Source organism: Prionailurus bengalensis, chromosome E1 (assembly GCF_016509475.1).
Source record: "Prionailurus bengalensis isolate Pbe53 chromosome E1, Fcat_Pben_1.1_paternal_pri, whole genome shotgun sequence".
In the NCBI taxonomy this organism is placed as follows: Eukaryota; Metazoa; Chordata; class Mammalia; order Carnivora; family Felidae; genus Prionailurus; species Prionailurus bengalensis.
In genome coordinates this window covers 60,388,709-60,401,335 of record NC_057347.1, presented here as the reverse complement: position 1 = coordinate 60,401,335, position 12,627 = coordinate 60,388,709, and the positions used below count along the sequence as shown (strand labels likewise).

At 59.4% G+C, this 12,627-nt stretch overlaps 2 protein-coding genes across 2 annotated transcripts in view; both read left to right on the top strand.

Annotated features, from left to right (window-relative positions):
* SECTM1 (secreted and transmembrane 1) overlaps nt 1-8,404 on the top strand; it is a 29,537-nt gene extending 21,133 nt beyond the window's left edge. Inside the window, exons 4-8 of the mRNA XM_043582657.1 lie at nt 4,444-4,578; nt 5,914-6,045; nt 6,331-6,642; nt 7,162-7,224; nt 7,389-8,404. Of these exons, the coding sequence (XP_043438592.1) occupies nt 4,444-4,578; nt 5,914-6,045; nt 6,331-6,642; nt 7,162-7,224; nt 7,389-7,543 (797 nt within the window). The 3' untranslated portion in view covers nt 7,544-8,404. The remainder of the gene's footprint in view (nt 1-4,443; nt 4,579-5,913; nt 6,046-6,330; nt 6,643-7,161; nt 7,225-7,388) is intronic.
* A 233-nt stretch (nt 8,405-8,637) lies between these two features.
* CD7 (CD7 molecule) lies at nt 8,638-12,227 on the top strand. The gene is made up of 4 exons (XM_043585462.1): nt 8,638-9,501; nt 10,402-10,716; nt 10,961-11,094; nt 11,779-12,227. Exons 1-4 carry the CDS (start codon nt 9,228-9,230, stop codon nt 11,884-11,886), a joined length of 831 nt encoding a protein of 276 aa, XP_043441397.1. The 5' UTR covers nt 8,638-9,227; the 3' UTR covers nt 11,887-12,227.
* The last annotated feature ends 400 nt before the right edge of the window (nt 12,228-12,627 follow it).

Sequence of the window (12,627 nt, the reverse complement as noted above, 5' to 3'; positions counted from 1 at the left end):
TAAAATGCCAAACAAGGCTAAATAGGATTACAGATCAGCAAAGACCTGATAAAGACAAAACTAGAAACTTTGGTTTTCCGGGCAGATAAAGAGAAAACAATGTTGTTTACATTTTGTTGTCAAGAACAGACCAACAATCCAAGGAAACTTGGTCTTTTCACCAGAAAGCAGAATAGCAGTGGAGTTTTAAAATCCATTCATTTCAACCTTGGTCCATCCTGACCACACATAAAATTCCTTTCCAAGGATTTCCCTTCATGAACCTTCTACAACTTTTCTTCCGTATTCAGATTTTGTCCCAAGACGTTTCCCTCCAAACAACCGGTCTCATTTAGGACAAAATTACCTTTTACCTTCAACAAAAATGTATTTCCATTCCTTAGATCTTTCTTACATGGCTCCTACTTTCCTACATACAGAGTTGTTTCCCTTGTTTCCGTGAGTCTTAATTACATTTAGCAGAATTCTGCACTCTTAGAAACCTTAGTCTCCAGTGAAAACTAAATAGCAACCAATTGTGAACTGTTATACCAGAATTCCTCAGATGACAAATTTATGGATACATTTAAGCACAAAGCATGTTTTCCAACAGACCCGAATATCCTTAGTTTCTTTGCAATAAGTCAAAAGCAGATAAATCTTCTGTTCAGTAATCAATGCTTTCGCACTTTGTCCTATTTGGAAAAGACCTAGATGTCCAATGAATTCAACCCAATTTAGCATCCAAACAAAACTTGAAAACGTTCAGACTGCCAAAGACTTTGAAAGTTATCTTAACAGTTACCCATGGGGGCACCTGGGTCGCTCAGTTGGTTGAGTGTCTGACTTTGGCTCAGGTCATGATCTCGCGGTTCGTGGGTTCAAGCCCCGCCTCGGGCTCTGGGCTGACAGCTCAGAGCCTGGAGCTTGCTTCGGATTCTGTGTCTCCCTCTCTCTCTGCCCCTCCCCTGCTCATGCTCATGCTCTCTCTCTCTCTCAAAAATAAATAAGCATTAAAAAAAATTAAAAACAAAAAAAACAAAACCAAACAAAAAACACAATTACCCATGAAAACTTTGAGACAGACAAAATTAATCATCATTTTCGGTCATCTTTTTGCTGACAAATTGTGTTGGAGATAGCATAGACGTACTTGACCCAAGTAAACCTTGGTAGAATAAAAGTTTCATATTTAATGCTGATAACTCTAAAGACATGCTCTATCTTAATTAAACCAACAAAATTAGTTTAAATACTGAACTGAGTTCCACCTGCGTCCACTTAAAAGTCAACCAGTTTGCTCCCCCTTGTCAGTTTTTACCTGGGGCACCGGTGGGGAAATCTGAAGGGGGTGGTCTTCACCCCTTGACAGGGAGGGTGGGAGGAGGAGCTGATTTGGGGCCAAGAAGGCAAGCGAGACACATTCTACGGTTTTTGTGGAGGTCGGAGTTTGGGGACAGTGCCGTGAAGGCATGTATGGGACTTCCAACCATTTGGAGGAGTTCTGGCAAAGGAGGACAAGCTGGAAAATAGCATTATAAGAAGGAGCTCCGTGGAGGGGCCGCACCTCTTCATCTGGGAGTTTGTACTGAGGCCAGGGAGCAAAACGATGAGATGTTTCTCCCCCAGACGTTGGGGTCAGATGTGTTCCCGTCTTTAAGAACACGGCCCGAGGGTGAGTCCGAAGAAAGAGAGGGGGTCCCACGGCAGGAAAGACTGGCTGCCTCTTCCGAAGGGGGGTCCCGCCAAAGGGAATGGAGCCCCAACTCGTGATTTCGGTCAAGGCATCTGCCGACCCGGGAAGCACGGGGCCCATACGAGGCGAGCGAGTCTTCTGGAGGCACCCCACCTCGGAAGGGGGCACAGCAGAGGTGCACCACTGCCTGTCGGGGCGTCTCCCGGCAACGGGGAGGCCCGGGCACCGTTCGGCCAGAACCGGTTGGGAAAACAAGGGGAGGACGCACGGCTCAGAGACCCGGGAACAGGCGTGCGCACAGGCCCAGGTGGCGGCTGAGCGTCAGCAAAGAGTTCCCACCGAGTCCGTGACGCGCATGGGTTCTCCCTGGGCGAGCTGCCAGTTGTGCTGGACTTTGGCAACAGACCTGTGGGACAGAGTGAGAAAGCAGAGGAAGCGGCCCTTTGCCCTCGCGGCCCGGGCAGGTCGGCTCGTTCGCCCTCAGACCTTCAGACCACTTAGGGCCCCCTCCCCCGCTGCCCTGAGGCCTTCGGTTGTCTGGGCCGTCTTAGGATCAGGCTGCCAAAGGCCTAAAAGAACCAGGAGAGGAAGGGAAAGTTCCCTCCAAAGGGCAAAAGGAAACCCTTCTCCCTTTTAGGCAAGGTGGGGGAGGTCCGGTTGGTTCCTCTGGGGGTTCGCATCCTCATCAAGGGGTAGCCTCGGCCACAGGTGGTCAGTTCCCCAAGGACCTAGAGTCCATCCACCAGGGAAAGTCCCGAGAGAATCCTGAGAAATCCAGGGAGAGTCCTGGACCGGCAAAGTCTCCTCATGCAAGGTTCCCCCAAATGTGGGGGGCACAAAGTCTCCCCGTATGGGCCCCCAAATGTGGGCAACATCAGCTGGAAGCGGGTGGCTGGTCGGGAAGGGGGGGAAGAATTCACTCAAGGCAGAACGAAGGAGATGGAAGTTTCCTGCATACACCGCAGGGGAGCAGCGGTCAGGGCAGGACCGCAGAGGAGAGGCTGTCTGCCGCCAGGCAGCGGGAAGGGACTGCTTTTAAAGGGGGAAGGTGAGGGGCGCCTGGGTGGCTTAGTCGCTTAAGCGTCCAACTCTTGATTTCCACTCCGGTCATGATCTTGTGGTTGTGAGATTGAGCCCTGAGTCCGGCTCTGTGTCCTGCACTCGGCGAGGAGCCTGCTTGGAATTCTCTCTCTCTCTCTCTCTCTCTCTCTCTCTCTCTCCCTCCCTCTCTAAATAAATGAATAAATAAATAAATAAATAAATAAATATAAAGGCAGAAGGTGAGGAGGTGTGGTGACGTATGGAATTCTGTCTCTTTTGGTAACTGTGCCTAGTCCACTGGTCAGTTGGGGCCTGTGGATATTTCGGGGCAGGTTGCCTGGCGGGCAGGTCTGAATTCAACCGTGTGGTTGCTGTGGTCTTTTCTGTATCCCATCCCTCAAGCCTGTTTCCTGAAAGCAGCCTCCACGGCCGGGACCCCAGAACCCTGTGTGGATGGAGAGAGAAGGAACATCCGTCCATCAACCTGGCCTTCTGTCTGTTTCTCCTTGTCTGCCTCTGTGGAGGACAAGCCAGCTCGGGCCAGCCCTGGGCCCATGGGCACACCAGTGACAGGGTCCCCCCCCCAAGAGACAGCTCTGTACAGGTCATGACGATGGGTGACCCACCTCATACTCAGCACGTGAGTGGGCCCTGAAGTTCGCAAAGTGCGAGACAGTATTTGGCTCACTGGTTGTAAAAAGTACACGTGACACTAACACGTGAACTCTGCGTGTCCTGCCCATGTCTCTGTAACCCTAAAACCGCTCAAAGACAAATCAGAAAGTCTATTTTTTTTAATCAAAAGGTCAACAAATACTCTGGCAAGCGATGTTAAAATACTTTTTTTTTTAACGTTTATTCATTTTTGAGAGACAGAACGCAAGCGGCAGAGGGGCAGAGAGAGAAACCGGGAGTCCGAAGCGGGCTCTGCACTGACAGCAGTGAGCCCCACGCCGGGAGCCGTGAGATCATGACCTGAGCCAAAGTCAGACGCTCCACCGACTGAGCCACCCACGGGCCCTTAACATACTTTTAACTGGGGGCACACGGCTGGCTCGGCCAGTGGACCGTGTGACTCTTGATCTTGGGGTTGTGAGTTCGAGCCCCACGTCGGGTGTAGAGATTACTCAAAAATAAAACCTTTAAATAAATAAGTACTTTTAAACAGTTTAAACTGATCAGGAAAAAGGTCACATTTGATGGAGGCCAGGAGTGTCCACCGTGGGCACCGGGATGATGGGACATGTGAGCCCCGCGTACCAATGGGGATGTGCCGGTCCCACAGGAGGGCTCCTTGGGCCCTTGTTGACAAGAGCACGCCCCCTGAGGGGCTCCCAAAAGGAAGCGGCCGCACCCAGCCACAGAAAGCACAAGGGTGGGGAGGGCAGGGGCGTCGGAAGCCGTCTCAGGACTCTCCACGGCATCACCCGTTTCCGCAGGGACACGATTGGGCAGGTTTGCACATTTTGTTATAATTATGACGGTGACAGCAGGACTGTCTCCCGGTGACTTCCCTCCTGGCTTGTCCGTGTTGCTCGCGTGTGTGACCGTGGCCAGCACTGCGTGTGTGATAAGGGTACAGAGAAAGGCAGGCTGCATGGAGAAGATTCAGGCAGGGGCTCTGGCATCGGGGCACAGTGGGTCCCGAAGGAGCTCGGGACCCCTGTCTGTCCCTGGCCAGGCTGCAGCCCGAGAGACCTCTGACCTCATGTCTTTCCTTCCTCTAGGGAGTGTCCCAAGAACCAATGAGGTTCCCTGCCTCCCTGTGCTGCCTGCCATGCTGTCCTTGACCTTCCTCCTCCTGGTTACCAGGATGCTCTGGCCCATCCTCCCGGCCACCGCCCTGAGTGCTCAGGATGGAAGTAAGTCTCAGGATCCCGTCTCCTGGGGGGCCTGGCAGGGGCGGGGGGAGCAGATCTCCGTCAGGCCTGGGTGGTGACCTACCCCCGAGGCGAGCGCCCCTGGGCCGTAATGGGACGAGCCAAGCCCTCCCCCGCCTCCACGGACAGCACACAGTGGTTGCCCGCCCCAGCGCCCAGTGACGACCGTCAGAGCACTGGGCAGATGTCCGAGAGCCTGTCCAGTTTCCAGGGAAAGGGCGCCCTGCTCAGTGAGCGGCAAGTGCTATGGCCGGAGGAGGGACAGCGGGGTGAGGATTTTCTGTCCCAGCTCTGGTCCCCGATCCCCCCTTGGGCCAGCAGCTCTGTTACCACCTGGGAGCTCGTTAGAAATGCAGACTCTCGGGACACGGGCGGCCCTGCAGACTCGGAGCCGTGGGTCCTGCGGGACCTCCCAGCGAGTCCCACCCCACGACCCTAGGTCAGGGCTGTGCGGCGAAATCACCGGAAGGGGCTCGTCAAAGATGCCGGGCCCCAGGCACATCCCACACCCGTGAAACAGAGTCCCCGGCCGCCCCCTGTTCCCCTGACGGTCCTCGAGTCAACCCCCCATGTGGGCATGGTGATTATTCCTGCAACCTGGGCTCCCCCCCAACCCAGCAGCCTCTCTGTCGGTGGGGGAGGGGGGCCTTTCCAGTTGTTCGAATGTTTATCACAGGCGTGTGTCTATGCAGCCCTTTGGTGGTTTTGTAAAGATGGAGAGAAAGCATTTTCCAACCCTTCTGGGGCAAGCACTCTGACGACTGAGGGGACAGCAGGGGTTTTCCAGTCGGGTTCCCGCCACGGACACGCTTGCGGAGGCCCCACTAGCCCCCGCTGGGACACGGGGGGTTTCCTGCTGGCTCCCTCGTCCTCTCCCTTGGCTTAGCTGCCCTCACGAGGTACACACCTGTGACCGTGGCCTGTGAGGACCCCGCTGGCCCCGAACGTGCCTGCCTCGCACGAACTCCCACCTCACACACCCTCTCTCTCGTGGGCACCTGAGGCCCCGGGCACACGCCCACACGTGGCACCCGCCACGCTGTGTTGTACTCGGTTAACGGCGCGTCACCGTCTGCTGTCTGTCCGTGTGTGTCCGGTCCCTAGAGGGAACTGGCGTGGCGGGATGGGGGGCCTGGCTCATCGCCCTGTGCTGGCACTTGGGGCCCCCGGGGTCAGAGTTCACCCAGATTGCAGGGTGAGGCCGGCGACGAGTGAGTTCATTCCGGGACTCAGCCTTCCCCAGATTGTGGGCTGGTTGCACCGCCGGCAGGGGTGGGGCAGCTGGGGGTCCAACGTGGCTGGGCGGGTGTCCCGCAGGAGCTGGGGACCTTCCTTGTGGAGAGGAGTGTGCCGACTGCGCGCTCCTGGCCCAGGAGCTGGGGACGCCGAGGCGGGCCCCAGGGGACACGGAGGCAGCCTTGCACAGGGCCACCACTTCCCAACACTCAGGTGAGTCGGCAGAGCAGTGACACCTGCCTCCCCCTCCCCCCGAATCTGCCCCGCCAGGACGGGATGCCTCAGGCCAGGTGACTCAGCACCCACATGGCCCTCCCCTCCTTTTTTGTCCCTGACTTGTTTTCCCACTCTTCGATGTGTCCTCCGCCCCAGCAGGGCTCCCGTGTCCCCAGGGGCCCTGTCCCGTCACTGACTGCCCCCCACCGGCCCCAGGGAGGGTGGTCAGGAACGTCCTGAGGCCCAGCCGTGACCCACGTGTGACCTGTCCCCTGCTCACAGACTGGGACAACCCCTCCTGCACCGAAGGCGTGGTTTCCGTGTCGAGGGGTGAGCGGGCCGTGATGTCCTGCAACATCTCCAACCCCTTCTTGGGCGTCACCGTCTACCTGATTGCCCTTGGGGAGGATTCCCAGCCCCTCTTCAGGGTGACGCCCCCAGGCTGCTTCTGCCGGGGTGAGTGGCAGCTGCAGGTCCGCGGAGGTGTGGCACAGCTGGTGATTCCGAAGGCGAGCGATGCCCAGGCTGGGTGTTACAAGTGGCATCTCGAAGGTCTGCAGAGGAATATTAAAGTCACCACGCTGAACGTTTTAGGTGAGCTGTGCTCCTGTTTGGGAGGGCTGTGCTCCCCTTCAGGAGGGCTGTGCTCCTGTTTGGGAGGGCAGTTCAGGGGAGGAGCGGCTCTCTTCCCGGGGCTGGGGAGGGGGGGGCGGCCCGGGAAGGGCAGGCCAAGGTTCCAACAAAACAAAGTGAAACAACACAAGCCCCTGCCCCCAAAGGCACTGGGCCCCTGATCCTGAAGGGGGCTCGGTGTGGGGGGGGCTGCCCTGTGCAGGGAGCAGGTGGGGCCCCATATCCCTCCGCTTCTCCAGCCAGACCAGACCCTCCTCTCCCACCACCCCCCTCCCAACACCGGCCCTGCCCCCCCAACCCTGTTCCACTCTGTCTCCTCACGTTGCTCAAAGTTCGCAGGGCACCGCACCCCTAGCCGGCTCGGATCCGATCACAGCCACCTGAGCTCTGGGGACAGGGGCGGTGAGGGGGCTGGGAACGGTGCCCCCAGCCCAGCCGGCACCTCCTGGACTCATCTGATACTTGGGGCTGGGGGGACAGCATCAGGCGCAGAGGCCCAGGGCCTGAACCAGACAGGAGTCCTACCCCTCACCTCTTCCTGCGGTAAGTGTTCTTACCTGCGCCCGGGGAGCCCCCTCGGGTCCCCCGGGGCTGTCCCCGCCCTCTGGGCCTGGCACCCATGCCACCTCCTGCCTACAGGGGTGGTGTCCCCCTTGAGGGTGCACTCCTGGCGGGAGAATAAGTGACGTCCCCGCCCGCTCCCACAGGCCCGCAGATGCCGTGCCCGGGGTGGGCCGGACGCCAGTTCCAGGTGGTGCTCGTGGTCACCAGTGTCAGCGTCGCCCTCGCCATCCTGGTGGTCACCGTGTTAGCCTGGCGCCGACGGCACAGTCCCCTGTACTTGAAGTCCCCGGGGGTCTGAGGCCACCGGCACCGAAACTCACCCCCCAGCAACGGAGCCCCGCGTGTCCCACACCCATCTGGTTGACAGAAGCCCGTGCGCCTCACAGAGGTGGCAGACAGGCCCAGGCCCCCGTCCCTGTCTGCTGGCCCAGGACCCCTGCTCGGCCTTACGGCCCAGGGGCCAGCTCCCTTCCCCGGGCGGAGGGTGGCCCCAGGTCGCTTCTCTGGCTCCCCACCCCAGCCGCAGGCTCTTCTCCACCTGGGCCCCCGGCAGCTCTCTGGGCTCCCCGACTCTGTGGTCAAAGATGGAAAAAATCTCAAGCTCCAGAACACTCGACCTCAGAGGACCTCTCCCTCCTCTGCCCCATCAGGGCCGGTGGGGTGGGGTTGGGGGTGTACTTCCGGCCTCGGGTGCACAAGGGGCTGCTGTAGCCTCGGAGGCACCCCGCTTTGGGTCTCAGGTTGATCTTGGGCACACCCCTGTCTTTGACCAGGAGCAAGAACAGCTTTGGGGGACCGTCCTGCCGGCAGTCCTGGGGTCAAGCTGAGGGCATAGAGGCCTGAGGTGGGGAGCCAGCCCCGCCTCCACCACTAGGGGGCTCCACCACTAGGGGGCTGGCGACAGGTGGCGGCTCGGCAGTGGCACATGGCTCCCCCCTTCTCTCCCCCCCAGCCACAGGGCCCCTCCCCCACCGCCCCCCTGCTGACCCTTCCCTACCCCAAACCCCTTTATGTCAGATGTCTTTCTAATCACAACTGTATGACTCCATTCAGTGTGTTCTTAAGAGGGACATACAGGCTTTTTCTAAAGTACACGTTCAGTGCTTTGGAAAACACCCATGACGCCAATCCTTAAGATGAATAAAACAAACCAATCGAGGGGCGCCTGGGTGGCGCAGTCGGTTAAGCGTCCGACTTCAGCCAGGTCATGATCTCGCGGTCCGGGAGTTCGAGCCCCGCGTCAGGCTCTGGGCTGATGGCTCAGAGCCTGGAGCCTGTTTCCGATTCTGTGTCTCCCTCTCTCTCTGCCCCTCCCCCGTTCATGCTCTCTCTCTGTCCCCCAAAAAATAAATAAACGTTGAAAAAAAAATTTAAAAAAAAATAAAAAAAATAAAAAAAACAAACCAATCGAGAAACCATGAAATGACCTGGGAAATACACATTTTTTAAGTGGAGAAAAACAAGTCTAAAAGAAGCTGCTTCCTGTCTTCAGGCACTAAAAAGTCCTAGAACATTCAAAAGAAGCGAATATTCGGGTTCCTCCCTCACTGCGGAGAGCCCCACACGGAGGAGGCCCTGCGTGGAGCCTTGACTGGGGCCAGACCTACAAGGAAATTCTGGATCCGGGTCTTTGTGTTCATTTCCTCCTTGCTGCTTGTATTTTCAAGGATTTCTCTATGGGATTCTCTCTCCCTCTCTCTTCCCCTCCTCTGCTGTTGCACATAGGTTCTCTCTCTCTCTCTCTCAAATAAATAAATACACTTTAAAAAAAAAAGAAAAAAGTGACCAGGGCAATTGGAGCCTGAACCCCAACCCACCCAGGGCACCCCCTTGGCTTTCCCCTGCTCCTGCCCTGAACCCCGAGCCTGCGGAGACAGGAGTGGGTGACCAGTTGTCTGCGAGCACTCAGCAGGACAGTGCCGAAGGGGGAAGGGAGTAAGGACCGCCCCTCCCAGCCCGGCTCTCAGCACCTCCCCTTGCCCATGGCACCGCCTCCAGAAAGCCCTCCCAGAATGCCTGGACCACCAGTCACAGCCTCCTGGCCTGGCATTGGGGCTTTTGAGGCGGTGCCTCAGAGGTGGTGGCAGGCAGTTGGGTGCTGCAGACAGGAAGAGAGCCGAGAGAGGGGGCCCTGCCTTTCCCTTGTCGCTGGGTCTGTGGTGGGCACGGCGGCGGCAAGCATGGCCCCAGAGTTCCCACTGCTCTTTGAGCTCCTTACGCTGGCCTGCACCCTGCTCAGGGCCCTGGCCACCCAAGGTAAGCCTTCCCTGCGTCTCCCACTGCGCTCCCCCCGCCCCCAGAGGGCTCAGTACCCCCCACCTGGGGATGCTCCTTCCTGGGAAGGGGGTGGTCTGGGGACGCTGAGCATGACCTCCCCACCGAGCCCCCCACCCCACTGTTGGTGCCGTCTCGGGGCAGAATCACCGAGGCTTTGGTCTTTTTCTTTACCTAAATGTCTTGGGGATTCTCTTTTTCGTAATTAGCAAGGCTGCCTTTGTTATGGGAGGATTTTGTCTATTAGTTTGCTTTTAAAACAGATACATGTGCAAAGTTCTGCAATAGGATGGAAAGATCTGGCACACAGGGCAGGGTGGGGAGACTCAGAAAAAAAAAAGAATCTCCAGAATTTAGTTTGCTGAGAAACTGATGTTTGGATTACATCAAAACGGCTTGTGTTTGCACCAGGAAGCTGGTCCTGCTGGGCCCCAGCTGCACAGATGGGGACATTTCTGGGTGTCCCACAGACAGGCAAAGATGCCACCAGGTCTAGGTGCCTGGAAGTGATGGGGAAACTGAGGCAGCCAGAAAGGAAAGAGAGAAGGAGACGGGAGAGTCTCTCTGCTGTCTCCACTGTCAGTCAAGAGAGGGAGAAGGCGTAGGGACAGGAGATGCGGTCAGAGCTGCCCACGGCCCAAAGGTCCCCTGGGCCCCTGTGTGGGGAGAGGTCACGGGCAGCCCAGCCCCCCGGGGCCCCTTCAGCCCTCGAGGACAGCCACGGGGCCCGGAGCTGCTCCGGGGCAAGATGCCTGGCTGTGGTGACATGACAGCCATGGGCTGCCCCGGGGGCACCTCTGTCCCTCCAGCATCCCCTGCAGTGAGGAGGGTCCCTGCCCTTCTGGCCAGGCCAGCGGTGACAGCAGGGGGTCCTTCCTGCAGAGGTGCGGCAGTACCCCCCCTACGCGATTGCCCCCGAGGGGGGCTCCGTCGACATCACCTGCTCCACCAGCGGGTCCCTGTTCGGGGTCTACCTGAAGCAGAGGTGGCCGAGGCCTAGCAGTGTGATTTACTACGAAGACGAGAAGGAGCCCACGGTGGATGAGCAGTTTCGGGGACGCGTTGTCTTCTCGGGGCGGCAGCACAACCTGACGGTCACCGTGCACCGCCTGCAGCCGGCCGACACCGGGGCTTATGCCTGCCAGGCGGTCGCAAAGGACGAGGTCTGGGGCCCCGGCACCTTGGTCGTGGTGACAGGTAGGGGACGTGCCTACCCCAGGACCCACTTCCCCTGCCTGCCGGTTAGACCTGGCCCCCCCTGCCTTCGTCTGGGGGCCTTTCCCCGCTGGCGTGAGTTATTCCTTCCGGCGTGAGCCCACTGCCTCCAGGAAGGCCCCGGGTTGCCCATCCCCCCACCCCAGAGCCCCTCCGTGAGCCCCGAAGGCTCTCTCGATCTCGAAGCCCGCCGCCCGCCCAGTGCCGCTCTCCACTCCTTCCTCAGACAAGCCGCCCGAGGCAGCGGACACGAGCCGGGAGGCCCCGCTGATACGCTTTTCCTTCCCTGTGGCCCTGGCGATGGGCTGCTTCTTCGTCGGGCTGGCGCTGGGGGCGACGTGTGTGCTGAGGAGGACACAGGTCAGTGTGAACCCCCGGCTTTCACCTGTGTCGCTGTCAGCTGGCTCCTCTGAGAAGCCCCAGGGAAACCCCAGGACCCTGCAGCCCATCCACCAGGGTCCCTGGGAGGCCCGAGGGCTTAGACGGCAGGGTCCAAGGTGGGGGGTGGGGGTGGGGGGTGGGCCAAGAACGGGACCACGAGCAGGGATGGGCGTGGGCCCAGGAGGAAAACACAGCCGTAAGAGGAGGGCGGGGGGAGAGGCTCAGAGAGACGGGCGGGCACGCGTGTGAGCGCGTGAGTGTGTGTGCACACGGGTGAGCACTGGTGTGCGTGCAGTGTGTGTGTGTGAGCCTGCGGGTTGAGATCAGCGTGGGCAGGTGTGAAAGTGCACATCAGGGGTGCCAGGTGCCAGGAAGGGGTCAGCTCTGCCCTGGTCACTCAGCTCCTCGCGGCCGGCGCGCCTTTGCCCCGTCCACACCTTGGGACAGCGCACCCCCTCCCCAGGCCTCTGAAGCAAGGTCCACTGCCCCCCCACCCCCCGGCCTGGGGCAGCTCCAGGGGCCTGGGGGGCTGGCCTCATGCCTGGAAGCCCAGCGGCATCTCCAGGGTCAGTCAAACAGCCCCCGAAGGGGGTGCGCACTGGAGACGGGGGACGCCCCAGAGCGAGCAGGACCCCGGACAGAGAGGAGGGGCTTGTCTTTCAGATCAAGAAACTCTGCCGCCTGAAGGATAAGAACCCGGCGTGCGTGGTGTACGAGGACATGTCCTATGGCAACCGGAACACGGTGTCCATCCCCAACGTGTACCAGTGAGCCCCGCGGGCCCCCCAGGCTGCCTAGGTGCAGCTCGCGGAGGGCCGCCTGACCCGGCGAGGTCGCTCAGGCAGATCCCTGCGGCCGTCGGGCTCCCGGCACCTCCTCCAGGAGGCCTTCCTTGCTTACTTCCTGCCTTGCGGGCTGCCCTGCTCTGCTGGTTCTGGCACCTCGGGGCCACCAGGGAGGAAGCCTCTCTGACCTGCTGCTCTCTGCCCTTGCCTTCAAACGGCGGGGGGGGAGGGGGGGGTCCTCTGCAGGATGGACTTGGGCCCTGGGCCTGGGAGAGGGGCAAGGGGGAGGGGTCGCCCAGCCCCTGAAATAAAGCCCTTCTTCTCCCCCGTCCCCGACTCCATCTATTCTCAACAAGCTGACAGCCCAGGAGGGGCTGACACCCTCCCCAAACACCTTCTGGGACTTCTGCAGCCCGTGTGATTCTGTGTGACACCCTGAGGAAGGACATGAGCAAGGGGGCCCTTCCCCACTCCAGGCCCAAGGGGGCCCCTGTCACCCTGGGTGGGCTGCAGAAGGGGCAGATCAACCAGGGCCCTCACCCACCCCCTCAGCCCCCTTCACCTGGCCTCACCTGCCTCCATCACACAATGAGGTGGGGGTGGAGGAGGGGCCCGGCAGCAGTGACTCGGGGTCTTAACTAAGAGCCCTTCCCTACGTGCCCTCGTGTTGGGGGGTGATGGGAACTTGGGTATCTATGTTTGCTCTCGGGTGGGAAACAAGGCACCC

What these genes read in the sequence shown, in the direction of transcription:
- CD7 (XM_043585462.1), top strand. Translation starts at nt 9,228, where the DNA reads ATGGCACCGCCTCCAGAAAGCCCTCCCAGAATGCCTGGACCACCAGTC. An exon ending in CACCTTGGTCGTGGTGACAG is followed by an intron (nt 10,717 to 10,960) that starts GTAGGGGACGTG and finishes CTCCTTCCTCAG; the next exon opens with ACAAGCCGCCCGAGGCAGCG. An exon ending in GTGTGCTGAGGAGGACACAG is followed by an intron (nt 11,095 to 11,778) that starts GTCAGTGTGAAC and finishes CTTGTCTTTCAG; the next exon opens with ATCAAGAAACTCTGCCGCCT.